This window comes from Cherax quadricarinatus, chromosome 79 (assembly GCF_038502225.1).
Source record: "Cherax quadricarinatus isolate ZL_2023a chromosome 79, ASM3850222v1, whole genome shotgun sequence".
In the NCBI taxonomy this organism is placed as follows: Eukaryota; Metazoa; Arthropoda; class Malacostraca; order Decapoda; family Parastacidae; genus Cherax; species Cherax quadricarinatus.
The window spans coordinates 60,699-80,284 of record NC_091370.1 but is presented as its reverse complement, the minus strand read 5'-3'; the positions used below and the strand labels follow the sequence as shown (position 1 = coordinate 80,284).

The 19,586-nt window shown below is 43.0% G+C and overlaps 1 protein-coding gene across 1 annotated transcript in view; it reads right to left on the bottom strand.

Annotated features, from left to right (window-relative positions):
- LOC128702598 (organic solute transporter subunit alpha) overlaps nucleotides 1-19,252 on the bottom strand; it is a 349,376-nt gene extending 330,124 nt beyond the window's left edge. Inside the window, exon 1 of the mRNA XM_053796900.2 lies at nucleotides 18,211-19,252. Coding sequence (XP_053652875.2) covers nucleotides 18,211-18,343 — 133 coding nt within the window. The 5' untranslated portion in view covers nucleotides 18,344-19,252. The remainder of the gene's footprint in view (nucleotides 1-18,210) is intronic.
- Between the last annotated feature and the right edge of the window lie 334 nt (nucleotides 19,253-19,586).

Sequence of the window (19,586 nt, the reverse complement as noted above, 5' to 3'; positions counted from 1 at the left end):
ATCAGCTGGGATCAGGTAAACCATGTCTTAAATTAAACATATTGGTTAGATATCTTAAATAACATGGGTCAAAACCAGTGCCTTGAAAGGATCAACTTCCTGGCAGCTGAAGTATGTTCAAGGCATATTCCCCTAAGAAACTGAAGACGCTTCCTCTACAATAGACGATTAAGAATCACTGAGCCTCTCAAGAACACAAGATTATCTGATACACGGAAGGAAGCGCTGACAGGGAAGTGGAAAGTATCGAACTTAAGTTAAAGGACTCTTACAAGACCCAGGATAAACAGAAAGAGCTAAAAGCGATTAGTGAAATTTAAAGGCATTTGAAATATTTCTTTTCATATGCCAAAAACAAGGCAGATACCACATTAGTTTCAGGCCCTTGCTCAGACAAGATGGGACTTACACAGATAACAACAAAGAAATGAGTAAGATACTGAAATACCAATACGACTCTGTTTAGCGAGCCACTAATCAGTCTAGAGATCGACAATCCAAACGATTTTTTCATGACTGAGCCTCAAAACTCCATCAATGTATGCCAAATTTCCAACATTACCCATACTCCGATACTTTGAGAATGTCACTGACAACATGCCCATGCACTCAGCCCCAGGCCCAGACTCGTGGAACTGTGAGATCAATAAGTATTGCAAGAAATCTCTTTCGCGTGTCCTAAGTATACTACGGAGGAGCTTAGACATAGGGGAAATTTCAGTCGCTAAAAACAACGGATATAGCCCCACTCCATAAAGGTGGCAGCAAAGCATTAGCCAAGAACTATAGACCAATAGCTCTAACGTCCCACATAAAAATCTTTGAAAGTGCTAAGAAGCATGATTGTAAATCACTTGGATTCCCAAAAAAAACTGCACAATCCAGGGCAACGTGGGTTCAGAGCAGGTCGCTCTTGCGCAAGCTCTCACAACTACTGGATCACTATGATATGGCCTTGGATGCAATGGAAGAAAAACAGAATGCCGATGTAATATATACAGACTTTGCAAAAGCCTTTGACAAGTGCGATCATGGCGTAATAGCGCACAAAATACATGCTAAAGGAATATCTGGCAAAGTGGGGAAATGGATCTTCAACTTTCTAACCAATCGAACACAGTAGTGGTGAACTGAGTTAAATCAGAAGCTGCCATAGTAAAAAGCTCTGTTCCCCAAGGCACAGTACTCACCCCCATCCTGTTCCTCATCCTCCTATCAGACATAGGCAGATATAATCCTTTGCAGACGGTACTAGGATTTGCACGAGACTGTCATCTATTGAGGACACGGGTAACCTCCAAGAAAATATAAACCAAGTTTTCCAATGGGCAACGGAAAACAATACGATGTTCAATGAAGACAAATTCCAACTACTCAATTATGGAAAACTGGAGGAGATAATAATTAGAACTGTGAGGGACCTGGGAGTGGTAATGTCTGAGGATCTCGCTTTCAAGAATCTCAATAACGCTACGATCACAACTGCAAAGAAAATGTTAATAACAATAACAAGTTTATTTTAGCATGATACATGTTTGTACAAAGGAGTGTAATAATTTGGTGAACATACAGAAGATTTCGGGCTACTTAAAACTAACTTAAGATTCATAAGGCAATAACAGTGCAGTAATTTTACATATGGTCATTAGGCGTGTTACAATGAATACAATAAAACTGAATATTCAACTAGTTTATCGTCTACACGTCCTCATCCCAACATGGCATTCTTCAGGTCACCATGCGTCACTCACACCTAACTCTCCACCTATATATAATGTCTTTCTACCTCTATGTTAGAAGTGATCAAGGTCCCAGGACCGAAACGTTTTCTAATAAATATGTCATAGTGTTTGCTTACGTGTCTTTCCTTACCGTTCATTTACAAGTTGTTAGACTACGGAGGCAAAAACACTCCTCCAGCTCATTCAGTGTTACATAAATTAAACCAATCATACTATAAAAATGCCAGAGAGAATATATGAACCTGGTCAAATCTCTACCTAACAATCATTGACAGTAGATCACATCAAACATTAAACACCATATAATGAACAGGCGAATGTTACACTTAATCACACACAACTTAATAGCAAGAGAGATTTATTAAGTCGTATATAAATAAGGAGTGAAGGAAGGAAAGTTGGGATAATATATGTGAAGGTTCAAAGGGGTGCATGTTGCAGCATTCAGCAGGTACGTGTATTTTTTGTGTTAGATGGTAGTGTTGTTAGGTAAGACACATATGCAACAGTTAGACAACTTTATTCCGAAACGTTTCGCCTACACAGTAGGCTTCTTCAGTCGAATACAGAAAATAGGCAGGAACAGTAGAGATGTGAAGACGATGTAATCAGTCCATCACCCTTGTAGTCGTAGAATTTGAGGTTGTCAGTCCCTCGGCCTGGAGAAGTTCAGTTCCATAGTCAGGAACTATCTGAAGATCAAGCGACAGTGCGGAGACTTAAATACTGTCGGAAGGAGAGGTGCAGAGTAGTAGTAGTAGTAGTAGTGAGAATGTAGCCACTGAAAGGTCATGTCCTTCTCAGATCCAACACTTCTCACTTGAAAAGCTTGTCCAAGGTGTTTTCTGTACCAAGATGGACAAGCTTTTCAAGACAGAAAACACCTTGGACAAGCTTTTCAAGTGAGAACACATGGTATCTCAGATGGTAGTGGAAGAAAGTATGTTTTGGTGCGAGTTTCATAATGTTTATAATGGGGGAACTTTAATAAACACCGAGGATGGAGACACCACTAGCACAAGTTTAACCTTGTAACTACAAATATATAATTATTAATAGGATCTATCTCCCCATCCTCTCCCTCTTTACATCCCTCCCCCTAGTCTATTTTCCCATATCCTCTCCATTCCTCTTCCTCAATGTGGCTAGTTCTATGTGCTTAATTGTCCACTTATTGAAGAATATATAGTATAATAATCTAAGATACCAGACATAAGCAAATTTCCTAAATTTACTTGCAACAGAGAAGTGAACTGTAGACATAAATCCAGATGTTAACCCGTTTGGGGCCTAGTTCCTAGGCCTTTTGTGCATCCAGATGTTCTTCCACTACCCTCCACAGGATGGTCATGAGGTGCACAGTAAACTAGCTGCTTCGGTGGCAAAATTTACAAAGTCCAACTCGGTCCAAGTCGGACCGAAACGTCGCCGTAAGCTTCTTTCTCCTATGTGCGGGTTGAGATTAAGACACGTGCAACATCTGGGTATCTTTATTGTAGACGTTTCACCATCCAGTGGCTTTATCAATACAAATTCTAGGACATAACTTGAAGACAGTAGAACTATGTACAGAAGATGAGGTAATCAGTCCCTCAACCTAGGAGTAGGTGCGAAGAGCACCATAGTCGTGGAGATTCTGAAGCAGAAGAAAGGATCCTGGCGCTTATATAGTAACGTCAGGTGTAGCAGACGAGGGCATATTCACTGGTAGGCGGGATTCCCCAGTGGAAGTAGGTCCTTCCTATGTGCGGGTTGTTTGTGTGTTGTTCCAGTCACGGTGCTGTACCTTTTTGTTATTTAATCTAATTTCTCTCATCTTCCCTTCACCCTCCCCTCCATTCTCGCTTCTCCTCCTGCGACTTTTGTTCTTGGTTTCTCTTACTCTCTTTGGTTAACCTTGTTCTATTATTATTATTATAATCAAAAAGAAGCGCTAAGCCACAAGGGCTATACAGCGCTGCAGGGTAGGGAAGGAAGCAAGGGAATTGGATGGCAGAAGGGAGGGGGGATGATCAGCAGGTTACAGAAAACAGCGGGGCAGGGGATAGTACGGGGGTAGAGGGTAGCAAGAGATACAAGTAGAAAGGGCTGAAAGTATCAGAATTTGTGAAGTAAGTCAGTCGTTGTCAAAAAGTCAATGAGAGAGTCCGGATGAAAGGTGGGTCCATCAGCGAGAAGGGAAGGTAAAGAGAGAGCAGCGGGGCGAAGACGACGACAGAGGTAAATTCTGCGTGCTCGTTGATAAAGTGGGCAGTCCAACAGAATGTGGCTGACTGATAATGGAGCTTGGCAATTCTCACAGAGAGGAGCAAGACGCCTCTCCATGAGATATCCATGAGTAAGACGAGTATGGCCAATGCGAAGACGGGAGAGAGTAGTCTCCCAACCTCGACACTGGTGATAAGAAGACGGCCAGTAACCTATACTCGGTTTAATAGACTGAAGTTTGTTGCCGAGCATAGTAGACCAACGTTGTTGCCAACGGGTGTGAAGGTGGGAAGATATTACAGCAAAATAGTCCGTACATGGAATACCTCTATAAGAAACTGGTAGGTCATGTACTGCTGACCGCGCAGCAGTGTCTGCCTGTTCATTGCCCTGTACGTCAACATGACCAGGGACCCAACAAAAAACAATATCTTTATGCTTAGTAAAGATGCGGCGTAGCCAAAGTTGGATACGGAGGACTAAGGGGTGAGGTGTATCAAATTTTTGTATAGCCTGTAAAGCACTAAGGGAGTCTGAGACAACCACAAATGATGACACAGGCATAGATGCAATACGGATAAGTGCTGTAAGGATGGCATATAATTCAGCAGTAAAAATACTAGCTGAAGATAGTAAATGCCCTTGTACGACGCTGTCCGGAAACACTGCTGCGAATCCTACGCCGTCAGAAGACTTAGAGCCATCTGTGTACACAGCAATGGCATGAGAATGAGAGTGAAAGTGGTCAAGAAAAAGAGAGCGGGAAGCGACCGTAGACAGTTGGGCTTTCGAGCAAGGGAGGGAGAAAGAACAGACTCGAACAGCTGGAACTTCCCAGGGGGGTAGGGAAAAGTGAGATGCTACATGTACATAGAAAGGTGGTAGTTGAAGAGAAGACAAGAGCGAATGAAGGCGAAGAGAGAAGGGACGGAGTAAGCAGGGGCGGCGAACAAATAAAGAATGTCTACTAATATCAGTGACCATTCTATAAATGGAAGGATTGCGGAGATCATGAGAGCGTACATAGTAGCGCAGGCAATGGGCATCACGGCGATCGGATAAGGATGGAACGTTCGCTTCTGCATAGAGGCTTTCGACAGGGGAAGAGCGAAAAGCACCAAGGCATAAACGTAATCCTTGGTGATGAATGGGGTTAAGGCTAGAGAGAGTAGCAGGAGATGCCGCTGAATAGATCTGGTCACCATAATCAAGTTTCGATAAAATAAGGGTGGAATGTAGGTGAAGGAGGGTTCGACGATCAGCTCCCCACGAAAGATGAGCAAGGGTTTTAAGAAGGTTCAGCCGGCTGTGACAAGTTGCCTTCAGAGAGGTAATGTGAGGTTTCCAGGATAACCTACGATCAAAGAGGAGGCCCAGAAACTTGACTGTATCACGTTCAGGGATACGTGAGCCATAGAGGTACAAAGGATGATCAGAGATGACAGAGCGTCTAGTGAAAGTGATTTGGTGGGTTTTAGTGCTGGAAAATTTAAACCCATGTGTGGTGGCCCAATTGGAAACACGGTCGACTGCATGCTGGAGAGAAACTGTAAGGAGGTGACAGTCAGCGCCTGCACAGGCAATAGCGAAGTCATCAACATAGAGTGATGACCAAATATTTGATGGAAGACTAGAGGCCAAATCATTAATAGCAAGGAGAAAAAGTGTTGTGCTCAGAACACATCCCTGGGGGACACCTTCAGCTTGGACAAAGTCCGGGGAGAGCACATTATTAACCCGAACACGGAAATGCCTGTCAGTTAAAAAGTTCTTAAGGAAGGATGGTAGATTGCCTCGAAGGCCTAAGGAGTGGGCTTGGGCTAAAATATTATACCTCCAAGTTGTGTCATATGCCTTCTCAAGGTCAAAAAATATGGCAATAACTGAGTGGTTATTCGCAAAGGCATTACGAACATACGTATCCAAGCGCAGTAAGGGGTCTATGGTAGAACGTCCCTTACGAAAGCCATATTGACGAGTGGAGAGACTGTTGTGTGTCTCTAAATACCACACTAAACGTCTATTTACTAGACGTTCCATTACTTTGCAAACTGCACTGGTAAGAGCAATGGGACGATAGTGGGAGGTTTCATGTCCCGTAGTGCCTGGTTTGCGGAAAGGGAGAACAATGGCGGATTTCCACAGCTGTGGAAGAACTCCTTGTGACCAAATAAGATTGTAAAGGCGTAATAGGACTGCAAGGGCTGACTGATGTAAATGTTGTAGCATACGAATATGAATGTCGTCGGGCCCAGCTGCCGATGATCGACAAGCTGAGAGTGTTGCCTCCAGTTCTTGAAGTGTAAAAGGCACATTATACTGTTCTTCTCTGAGAGAAGAAAAGTCCAAGGGTGCTAACTCTCTGGCAGACTTTGAGGAAAGAAATGAGGGGCATAGATGGAGTCCCTGAGAAATACGGACCAGATGATTGCCAATTTCATTGGCAACATCTAGTGGGTTTGCTATATCAACACCGGCAACCCGCAGAACAGGAGCCGGGTCAGGAGAATATTTACCACTCAGTTTTCGTACTTTTTTCCAGACTGCACTCATAGAGGAAGCAGAGGTGATGGTGGAGACATAATCTCGCCAGCAAGTGCGTTTAGCGTCACGGATGACACGGCGAGCGATCGCACGCTTCTGTTTAAAATCAAGGAGTCGCTCTGTGGTTCTATTGTACCGGTACCTGCCCCATGCAGCGCGTTTCAAACGTACTGCACGAGCACAAGCAGGAGACCACCAAGGCACGCATTTCTGAGAATGCCTGCCCGAAGTTTGGGGTATAGAATGAGAAGCTGCGGTGAAAACGGAGGACGAGAAGAGGTGTAAAAGCTCATCGATGGAGGACGAAGAAGGAACCTCTTTAAAAACAGTCAGGTGTGAGTAAAGGTTCCAATTTGCCCGATTAAATTGCCAGCGTGGGGTGCGAAGAGGTGGCGAATATGAAGGGGAAGTAAGAATGATTGGGAAATGATCACTGTCATGTAAGTCCGGGAGAACAGACCAAGTAAAGTCTAATGCGGCGGAGGAAGAGCAAACTGAGAGATCGATGCAAGAGAGAGTATGAGTCCGAGGATCAAAATGGGTGTGAGTACCTGTATTTAAAACATGGAGGGGGTGGGTGGCAAGAAAAGCCTCTAACTGAATTCCACGGGAATCACAGTGAGACCCTCCCCAGAGGAAATGGTGGGCATTAAAATCACCAAGTAACAGAATCGGTGGCGGTAATGACGAAACAAGGAAGGCAAAATCCGGAATAGATAATGCCCGAGAAGGAGAGAGATATAAAGAACAGAGCGTATACCACCTATGTAAGTGGATACGGGCTGCTGTGTAATGCAGCGAAGTATGAATAAATAGCTGATGGTACGGAATATCAGTGCGGAGAAGAAGGGCACTTTCATTAAAGGTCCCATCAGGAAAAGGATCTGAAGAATACAATAAATTATAGCCTGAGATGTGAGAAATAACAGCAGAGTGTAATTTTGGTTCCTGTAAGCAAACACCAACAGGGGCAAACTGGGAGAGTAACATCTGAAGCTCACCCCGATTACCCCTGAGGCCGCGTATATTCCACTGTAAAAAGGCCATGATTGGCAATGATAAAGATACTTGAAATCCGCAGGTAAGGGTTCCTACGGACTAGAAGGGTTAGAAAAGTCCACATGCGGAGGCAGTGGAAAATGTTCAAGCAGCGAAGGAACGGTGCGCTGTGAAGAAAGGAGTTGCGCAGATGGAGCAGAGGAGAGAGAAAGAGCGGAAGGTGGATCAGTGTCCATTGATGGTTTGGTCTCTGCAATATATTCAGAGATTGCTTCAAGTGTTTCGGAATTCAGAGATGTCGTATGGGAGACAATATTGGGAATGGTAGGGGGAGGATGAGTAAAGATTGGAACTGTATTGGACTGTACCAAGGTAGGGGGGGGCGAAAGGGTGGAGGGAACTGGAGAAGCGTGGCAGGGGACAGAAGAGACAGGAACCTGGGAGGTGGCAGAAGAGGAAGAAACTTGGGAGGGAACAGGGGAGGAAGGTACATTACGAGGAGGAGGGTGAACCTCTGCACTTGTAACTGAGCCAGTGAGAGGGGAAGAACTAGGGACAGAGACAGGGAGGGTAAAATGAGGAGGTGGAAGATGGGTAGGAGGTGTTACCGGACCTTTTTTTGACTTTTGAGAAGTAGAGGGACGATTGGGAAGAGGTGTCGTACGAGGTCTCGTCGATACTGAGGCTTGTAAGAGAGAACTCGAAGAAGCGAGATTAGACTGAGGCGTTGAAGTAGGGACGTCTGAGCCGAGGACAGCAAAAGGATTAGATACAGGAGTGATTATGGGAGAGGTAACCACAGAGGTGGGTGTAGAAGATGGGATACCAGAAGTGGGGGGACGTTTTGAAACACGGGAATAAGAAACACGTGGGAGTCTCCCTTGGAGGCGGAGATGAGAAACTGCCATGGCATAAGGGAGACCTTCTGTCTCTTTGAGGTAACGGATTTCCCGCTCGTTTAAATAGACCTGACAACGGCGAGAGTACGAAGGGTGAGCCTCATGACAGTTAAGGCAAGAGGGAGATCGATTGCAAGACGTATTAGAATGGTCATCGGCACCACAGACTGGGCATTCGGCGATAGATCTGCAATATTTCGCTGGATGGCCAAATCGCCAGCAATTTCTACACTGTTGTGGTGTAGGGATCACCTTTCGAACTTGTAACCGATGTCCTGCTATATAAACGGAGGATGGGAGTTCTCGGCTGTCAAAAGTTAAACGAGCCACATTGCTAGGGTATCGTCTCCGCCCACGGGCAGGAAGAACGTAAGTGTCTACCTTGAGGATTGGGAGATCTTGGAGTTCCAGCTGTTCTAGAATGTCGGTGCCACATGTCTGGAAATTTTGTTGAACTATGGTATGGGGCAGAATAACGGTACCACTACAAGAATTGAGGGAATGATGTTTTTCAAGGGTGACAGGAACAGTATCTATATGGGAAAGACGAGAGAGCTCACGAGCCTGGGTAGCATTCTGTACGGTAATGATGCGCGTACCGCTCTTAAGAGCATGAAAAGAAATATCTTTACCAACATGGCGTAGGAGTGCCTTGCCAATACTATGGTCAGAAAGATAGGCAGTAGAGGAAGTTGGTCGTAAAGTGAAGAATTTAGTCCACTGTTCAGTCTGAAACTGAGCGTGGAAAGGTAGTGAAGGACGTGTCGATCGTTTCTGAGAAGAACGAGAAGGTGAAGGTGGAGAAGTATCATCAGCAGGTAATTGTCGTTGACGTTTAGGCGTGGGACCAGAGTTGGTCCGACGTGGAACGGGTCGGCGATTTGAAAATTGCCGCACCGTAGAGGGAGAGGCCGGAAGCATAGTCAGAGGAGAGCGAAGGTCTGATAAATCGAAGGAGTCAGTCGAGGCCTCAGTACCTGAAGCGGGTGAGGAAACAGCACCGGCAATAGGTACAGAGGCATGAGGAATGTCTGAAGAGTGGTCCAAAGACGAGGCGGGGTCAGAACGGGGTGCGGTATCAAGAAGGGGCCCGGGGGTACCAGGTTCATGGACTAGGGCTGCCATGGTTAGGTTACTTCTTTCTTTTTGTTTTTAAGAAAAAAAAAGAAAGAAGAAAAGAAAATAAAAATAAAAAAAAGAAAAAAAAAGGGGGGACCGGGGAGGGATAGTTCCTAGGAGGAATGAAAGGGCCAGAAATCTCCCTCCGCGCCCAAGAGGACTCGACACCGCTAGTAGCGCAGATGCAGCATGGAACCCGTGCCATACCCTACCCTTCATGCCAGTAAACCAGCAATCTGGGATAGCAACCTCACATCTGCCGAGCTACCTCGGTGGACAAAAGAGAGGGCGGCCGGATATCCGCCACAAAGCATACCTCCTTCAGCCACCACCCCCGGAATCCGAAAGGTGGCTTCCAGAGATACACCCGTCGCCCAAAAGACACCCAAAGCTACTCCGGGATACCGGAGAGGGATCGGGACATCCCTAGGCAATCCAGATTCCACGGCAAACTACGCCACCGCCAAGAAACCTCAACGGAATGGGATGGACCCCGGTGTCCTTTCCCCTACCTAGGAACTAGCGCGCCTGTGGGAGAAATCCCAAAGGACAAAAAGAGGAAGGGCAAAAGGGAGGAGTGGGGAGGAGGAGGAGGAAAGGAAAAAGGGGAGGATGGGGAGGATGGGATAGGGGAGGGGAGATTGGGGGGTAATTAGGTTCGGTCTGAGGAAGAAGACCGATAGGTCTAATTCCTCAGACCAAGAGCCTCTTCACCACGCCAAGGAGCCCCCCTTGAAGAGGAACCTGTTTTCCAATTATACACCTCAATCACATCCCTCCTAATTCTACACCTCTCTAGAGAGTGCAGATTCAGGGCCCTCAGTCTATCCTCATAGGGAAGATTTCTGATACATGGGATTAACTTTGTTATCCTCCTCTGTACGTTTCCCAATGGATTTATATCCATTCTGTAATACGGTGACCAGAACTGTGCAGCATAATATAAATGAGCCTAACCAAGAATATATAGAGTTGAAGAACACACTGAGGACTTCTATTATTTATACTTCTTGATATGAAGCCAAGGATTCTGTTAGCTTTATTGCGAACACTCATAAGTCTTGGTTTCAGGTTACTGCTAACCATAACTCCTAAATCCTTTTCGCAATCAGCAGTATTGAGATCTACATTATTTAGTTTATATGTGGCATGGTTATTTTCCTGTCCAACATTTAGAACTTTGCATTTGTCTATATTAAACTGCATCTGCAACTTCTCCGACCATTGCATCAGTCTATTCAAATCTAGCGCTACACTAACAGAATCACAGATATCCATCACTAAGAGAAATGCAAACCATTTAACATGTGGTAACTGATGGTATGAGCTAATTCAACCTTAAGAAATCAGTAACAACAAAGAATCTGTTAACCCTCCATGTTACCTGGAGAGTATACCTGGATAGAGTTTCGGGGGTCAACGCCCCCGCGGCTCGGTCTGTGACTAGGCCGTAACGAAACCATTTTGAAAGAGGTGAAAAAATATAACTAGCTATTACTCCCCACCCTTGATCATCCATACAATATATAATCTCCCCTCCACCTCTCCAAACCAACTTTATTAATAAGAAGAATATTATTATCGGTCTACCCAAGTCTAGTACAGGTTGACAGATTTCATTACCTTGTATACACAACCCATTTTGCGTGATTAATTATAACAGATTAAAGTAACCAGCTTCTGTTTACATTAAATTAACATTACAAGGAATGACGTAGGTGCACTCTGCAGGTTCTCCAACAATGAAACCTCCAGAGTTCCGTATTTTTAATTTTCGTACATTTTGTAATTTTTAGAACGCAAGGATTTTTCACTCCAACTTGAAAAAGTCCAGAACTCAGTTGAACGCCGAAGACAGTATCCAAATTGCTCTGACATCAAAAAGGCCTAATTCTTATGATGTATCAAAACTGAAACATCATCATTGCTCCAAAACCTGAAGTGAAAATATTTTCAATTAAATTATTTGGTTCCTTAATGAGATTTTTATTAAATTTGTCTATTACAATTGTTTTTTCATGCAGTTTATTTTTCGTTTTATTATTTTGTTAATTTTCTCTTTCATTTTTAAAGTTGCTTGATCTCGTATAATACACACTTTTCAGTTTGTATGACTATTCTCCATACAAATGAATTCAATGAACTATTTTGAATTTAAATGGTCCTTGTGTTTTTTCCGCATTCTGTGGACTTTCAAATCTAGTGGTTAATTTTGCTGTACACAAATATGTTTTGGGGTAATACCCAAAAAAGTTCGCCGTCCCTGTGTTAAGGTAACTTATTAATGAAAACAAGATACCATATATATTAAGCAAATTTCCTAAATTTCCCAAATTTCATTGTAACAGATAAGTGAACTGTAGATATAAATCCAGATGTACTCCTGTTAACCCTTTTGGGGCCTCGTTCCTAAGCCTTTTGTGCAGTCATCTGCTCTTGCACTACCGTCCACAGGATGGATATGGGATGCACAATAAACTAGCAACTTCGGTGGCAAATCTAGGATGCAATCATTGTCTGTAACGTAAATATGTTTGCTTTAAAAAACAAACTTCATCATGAGCAATAAAAGAATAGAAACCAAGTAGCAATACAGTCATTGTGACTGAAAATTAAAGATTGTTAGTTACCGCAATAAGGCTTCGCTTACCATTTTTCTTGTGAATAAAATGCCCGAACATGTCTATAGTCTTCACGAAGGCCACTGCTCAAACCATGTGTAATACACATGCAGTTTATTTAGGCACAGGTACACTCAAGTACAATTATCATGCATCGTGTACATTACCTAGGATAACCCAAAAAAGTCAAAATGACTTATTTCCATTTGGCTAGTCCTTGCCTGAACCCAGTGTTGTAACAAGTGTTCAAGACATTTTTTACGATTATTTAGAGATTAGACATAGGTTTTTCCATGTTTATGGACTAAATAACTTAACCTAAATTGAAGGAAAATAGTGTGGAAAATACTGGGAAGAATCATAAGTTTACACTGGTAATGGCGTAAGACAACAAACTCTAAAATGAGGATGGGTTCCTTTATTACTGAACTTTCCTAAATAGCTCACTTGTATATATGCGATTCTCTAAAAATAATTTGTTTTCTCTCTCCCCTTCCCCCTGTGCAATGACAAGTTGTTGTACATGGTATGATACTCGCCCACATGATCACTCTCGACCTCAACTCTAACAAACACAGAAATACAAATCATAGCACAGCAACATCCTTTGTAGAAACTCAAACAATTTACAACAACGGCATCTATCAAGGAGACAGCAGAGGCCAGGTTGATGCGAACCAGCTTCTCCAGTAGTCGGAGAACAACAGGGTGCTCAAATTATGGGAATTTCTGCTGGTATACTATAGAAAAAAATTTAAAAACTGCAAAGGTACAAAAAGAAAAAAGATGATGCAAGAATGGGGAATGGGGCTAAGTCTGGGGACAATTGGTCCCAGAACATGAGGAGGTACTTGTACCTCCTCCCATGGCAGACATAGGTCTCAAACACTCCCAAGACAGGGAGCCAAGGCCGGGTCACCATCTGGGAAAGACCCAGGCCGGGAGAATGCCGGCGAATCAAGAAGTCGTGCATTCCTCCACCATCAGCAGCAAGGATAAACACCCACCTGTTCTACTCACTCCCTTATATAAACTTGTAATCTTATCCTCTGTACTCATTGTTGAAGAGGATCTCAGATATTGAAATATAAGGATCAACCAGTCTCCAGTCTTAGTCTATATGCGGGTTTCCGTCTACTGATACAAGTCAGAGATTTTCGCTTTGTAAAGCGTATAATTTCTGGCCTAGTGCCTGCACTGCTCTCTCCTTTCTCTGTTACCTGACTTGTATTACACTTCATTTATTTACTATCAGTTCCACACTGTGTGCTATTAATGTACACTGAGGACCGGACAAAGTTCCAGCAGAGACAATCTTAGCCAAAATATATATAAAAATGTTGCAAATATGTCTATTTACCTAAGGTGACTGTTGGTGTGTTTATACCAAGCATAGTCTCACGTGAAAAGAAGAGTTTATGAGAATGTGGGAAGGAAGGAAGGAGGGAGCTAATCTGCTGAAGGGGAAAGAAATGACAGGAGTAGGGCTGGCAGGAAACGGGGGATGGCACTAGATGGATGGCACTAAGGGAAATGGCACTAAAGAAGAGATGGCACTAGAGGGATGGAATATTTAACTTGGTCTATTATTAAATTCATATTTGCAGTTCTAAACTCATAGAAGTCAAACAGCACCTGATCCATGGGCAGAGTAGCCATAATTCCCTGAATAAAGAACTCTTCACCAGCATCGTTAAACCCCTCTCATAAGATAAACAGAGTGAACAGAAATAATCACAAGAAAAAAAAAAAGGTCACAAAATTAGGATAGGCTAGATTACGTTAGGTTAGGTACAGATGGGTAGATATGTTTCCACTCAGCATTGAACCTGTCACGTCCAATGCTGAATTAATATATAAAATTATAACACAAGAGAAATATTCTATCATATAACAGTAAGCCAACGAAAGGCCTCTGTTAGATGACCCAAAGCTCCAGCTATGGGTCATCATATGACCAAGACCCGCGTCAGGGAACACTTACCTGGAGTTTACCTGGAGAGAGTTCCGGGGGTCAACGCCCCCGCGGTCCGGTCTGTGACCAGGCCTCCTGGTGGATCAGAGCCTGATCAACCAGGCTGTTGCTGCTGGCTGCACGCAAACCAACGTACGAGCCACAGCCCGGCTGATCAGGAACCGACTTTAGGTGTTTGTCCAGTGCCAGCTTGAAGACTGCCAGGGGTCTGTTGGTAATCCCCCTTATGTATGCTGGGAGGCAGTTGAACAGTCTCGGGCCCCTGACACTTATTGTATGGTCTCTTACCGTGCTAGTGACACCCCTGCTTTTCATTGGGGGGATGTTGCATCGTCTGCCAAGTCTTTTGCTTTCGTAGCGAGTGATTTTCGTGTGCAAGTTTGGTACTAGTCCCTCTAGGATTTTCCAGGTGTATATAATCATGTATCTCTCCCGCCTGCGTTCCAGGGAATACAGGTTCAGGAACCTCAAGCGCTCCCAGTAATTGAAGTGTTTTATCTCCGTTATGCGCGCCGTGAAGGTTCTCTGTACATTTTCTAGGTCAGCAGTTTCACCTGCCTTGAAAGGTGCTGTTAGTGTGCAGCAATATTCCAGCCTAGATAGAACAAGTGACCTGAAGAGTGTCATCAAGGGCTTGGCCTCCCTAGTTTTGAAGGTTCTCATTATCCTGTTCCCCGACAAACCTTACCTAACATATAATTACCGTGACTTAACCTTTGTAGGTTACAATAACCTCAGTGACGACAGTGTATATCACAATATTTACACAGAGCACAAAGATCTTCCAGCTGATTCTGGACATCCAAAGTGAATTAAAGGAAAACTAGCCAGAGGCTTTAATTGCTAAGTTTCGCTCTGCGTACGGTTTTATCAAATCATGACGTGCTTAAGCTTTTTCAATAAAGCTTGTTCTCATTCATGACGGGGGGCGGGGGGGGGGGGGTTGGAGGTGTCCACAGCCAACCCATTGACAACGAAATTTAAGTTTTCTGAGGGAAATTAAATTTATCATTTTCCTGATACAGAAAAGAAATTTAACGTTTTCCTCACAAAAGAAAGTTGATAACATTTTTCTGACAAAATAAATTTAACATTTTCCCCTGATACTAAGAATCAGGGCAGATTCTTTGATAAGCTATTAAACTGTGTTGGAGATGGGTTTATATTTAACAGTTGCGTCTGTGCTATTTTATGCTACAAATAGCACTAATATATAAATAAAATTAAGACAATCAATGTAAATATCTTCCGTCCCAAGTGCCACATCCCCTACCCCGGTACTACCTGTATTCCTGTGTTTTCAGAACTTGATAAAGCTCTGTGGAGAGCGAAACGTTGGCCTAATAAAAGCTTGTTCTACAATGAATCTTATTCTTCACTACTGTTTATACTACGCTGTCTCGACCTAAGCTGAGTGTTTCTCAGACACGTGTTGTCTTGTCGCTAAGAAAGACAGGAATGTAGATAAATGGTTCTCTGAACCATTTATCTACATTCGTGTAATAACACAGCAACACTTGTCGGTTCTCTGAACCATTTATCTACATTCGTGTAATAACACAGCAACACTTGTCGGTTCTCTGAACCATTTATCTACATTCGTGTAATAACACAGCAACACTTGTCGGTTCTCTGAACCATTTATCTACATACGTGTTGTCCTGTAACTAGGATCAAATTAATAAATTATAAACCTTATAAAACTAAATAAAGAAAATGTAACACCCAAAAGGGTTCAAAGAAAAACCCTCTCTAATCCTGCCTTTTTTTTACTCGCTGCTCACAGTACTAGTAATAATAGTAGAATTACCGACAATTAATGCGACATTTTATTGTGGCAACGTTTCGCTCTCCAGGAGCTTTGTCAAGATGAAGAATTAGACACGTGTAACATCTGGGTATCTTTATTTGTAGACGTTTCGCCATCCATGTACTGATAAAGCCACTGGATGGCGAAATGTCTACAAATACAGATACCCAGATGTTGCAATGTGTGTAATTCATCTTGTCGGTATTGCATACCATTCACGTACGAGCTTTGTCAAGTTTGACAAAGCTTCTGGAGAGCGAAACGTTGCCACAATAAAATATCACATTAGTTGCACTTGTGTCTACCTCACAGTACTGGGGACACAAGGCAGCCACCTAGGTCACATTAATAAATTACACAGCAGTATTTATAATACATAATTTATATGGCGATACTCAAAATACAAAGAAAAAAATACTACTAAGACTTGAATCTCTGTTAGAGAATACAATGTCATTAACACAAAAATGACTAGATGAGAAGTGGGAGCTGATTGTCCTGTATACACAGATAATTTTACTGTATATATTTGCAGAAATTCACTTTCATGTTTAATAACCTTCTAATGTATAAACACGTGGGCACAGACGCGAATAGAGATCAGCATTGCCATTTAGTCGAAATTTTCCACAAGACTATGGGAGCAATGGCCTCGCGTGGGAACTTTGTCTCCTGTCCAAGGACAAAGCCCCTCAAATATAAATAGCAATAATTAAAGTTTCAAAAAGGTCTCCTAGACACCCTTCCTACTGTCCTTCCTTCCATCCAACCAAATGGCCATCCTTAACCCCCCCCCCCCGTCCTCCCATACAGAAATTCTGGCGCCGTTCCTGACTGCCTGGTTTCCATCTATTGATCCCACTCCTGTCCGTTCTACTGGATTCTACTCTTAGAAACTATTTAAATCTCATCCCACTGATCCCACTCCGTTCTACTGGGTTCTTCTCTCAAAACCTATTTACATTTTATACCACTCCATCACTCAGTACAACTAGGTTCTTAAAATCTATTTACCTCTCATAGATACCGGACGTCATGAGTGATTAAAAAAAAAGTACAGGGAAGTCCCACCTGGTATGGAAAAACGATCAAAATTTAAAGATGAGTACCAGTTGTAATAAAAGTCATACGATGATAGGATACGCCATAGCTCACTTAAACTTCCAGGAACATTTCTCGTGAGAAATTTGTTGGTATTCATATAAATGGTCATTACACAAATAACCCGCACATAGGAGAAAGATACTTATGTCGATCATTAACTAGTCACATTATGTGACTAGTTACTCTCTAGTTAGTTTCTTTTTCCTATACGAGGCTTGTGTGTTGTTCCAGGAACGGTATTGTGCCTTTTTATTTTTCATAAATTGTCATTTAATGGCGGCTTGTAGTATATTTAAGGTCGTGTGGTATAGTCTATTGTAAAGAGCGATGCACGTAATCCATTGTGGCTCATTTACTTCGATGTTCTTAAATATACTGTCGGCTACAATTGTATAAATTTTTGACAAACACAGAAAGCTATTTAATTTTCAAGGCAATTAATTGTTGGCACTTGAAGGCTGTTGTCGGTAAACAGCTGGACCCTCACCTTTACCTTTGATGAGTTCCGCGAATATTCTACTCCCAGAGCCCGGCCTTGGACCAGGCTCGTCTGGTGCTTGCCTAGTCAACCAGGCTGTTACTGCTGGTAGTCCGCTGACGCACATTCATCACATTCTAGTTAATCTGGTATCTGCTAAAGATGCTTTTCCAGTTCCTTCATGCTATCTTATTTGTATGCCTAATTTTTAAAAAATCGGAAAATTAACGTGCTTATCAGTTTTTAACAAAATTACTGTGATCATTTTTAAGATGGTTTCAACCTTGTCCTGGAGACTGGTCCTAAGCCAGATGTAGGATAAGTGGAACTATTATCCAAGTCCATACGTTCCAGGGAAGAAACTTATGGAAAATCTCAAATCAGGAAGTACAATACAGTACAAGAAAAAAATACTGTAATTGCTGTTATGCAGAATTTCAATATTTTTTTTATGGGAAAATTTATGTTTTTATATATTTATGGGAAAAATCTCCTGAGAAATGGCCGAGATGTCAGTAGCAATACTGAGGCAGACTTCGGTACTTCACGTCCTTTATTAAGCCTCTCATTTCTCGATGTTAATATTATTACTCGATATACACTTCGAAACTTATCTTACAAACACTAGACGAAAATTAGTTCCCTAACAGGGTGCAGTAAACTGCAGCTGTAAGTCAGTCTCCAATGAATGAAATAAAAATGAACACATACCATCCAGGAGCTGTAGGCATGAAGGCTCGAAGTCGAGGACCTCCTGTGGACACCTGGACACTACCACGGTAGAGCTCAGGTTTAGGGAAGTCGTCTCTGTGGAGTTGAGTCCAGATTCCATTATCACAGTCATTTTTCCTTAGACTACAGATGGAAGCCTCTTCCCGGAGATACAAAAATTATTCAAACTTGAATCGAACTTTGTACTTGATGAGCCAACTTATCTGTGGCGGCAAATTTATTCTGCACTAAGTTGTTCCAGCCAGAGTATTGTGAATTCTATTTTTCGTTATGTCTCGAAGTTCTCAATTCAGACAATACAGGAGATACACCATACCTTTACTTCTGAGTTGCACTTTGCTAAATGCCTCGCTGCACTGTCTCGTCAAAACAGACGTTAACTGGACTCGGTGTTTAACGTTGAACTTACCGGGACATGTCCATGGTGTTTGGGACGAGTGGAATATTCACAAAGCACAGAGCGACCGCTGAGCTGGACGCTCACTGCAGGACTGGGCAAGTGAGCGACAGGTAAGCTGAGGGAACTCAAGTCGTCTTGAGTTCAGGCGAGAAGCCTCGCCTCACCATGACTAGCAGGACCACAGGAGGAATCTTTCTATTAGAGACTGGGTGACAGGGTCACACACGCATGGCTGATTATTTCTCGTTCACGTCTTTGGTGCTACAATAATCTCGGCTTAGTCTCTATAAACATAACACTTTCACTCTTCTCGCAGAAAGAAACATTTTTTCCTTAAAGGAGACTCAAATCACTGCGGATGTCATCGGCCTCAATAACACTATGTTCAACACATTTGCTGAGGAGCTTTATACACCTTTCAAAGACTTACACGTGTCTTGAATAAGTGGGCCAAACTAGGATCCATTTCAGGACGTCCCTATAAAAGGTCAGGCACGTCATCTCGTGTGAAGGCCAAAACTGAATGATTGTATATCTTGTCTTCAGAACACCTTGACCAATGACATCCTTGAGTAGTTGGAAATTAAGAACTCGTCAGCACCCTCAGTGACATCCAGGTTACTCCTGTGTGTGTGTACTCACCTAGTTGTACTCACCTAGTTGAGGTTGCGGGGGTCGAGTCCGAGCTCCTGGCCCCGCCTCTTCACTGATCGCTACTAGGTCACTCTCCCTGAGCCGTGAGCTTTATCGTACCTCTGCTTAAAGCTATGTATGGATCCTGCCTCCACTACATCGCTTCCCAAACTATTCCACTTACTGACTACTCTGTGGCTGAAGAAATACTTCCTAACATCCCTGTGATTCATCTGTGTCTTTAGCTTCCAACTGTGTCCCCTTGTTACTGTGTCCAATCTCTGGAACATCCTGTTTTTGTCCACCTTGTCAATTCCTCTCA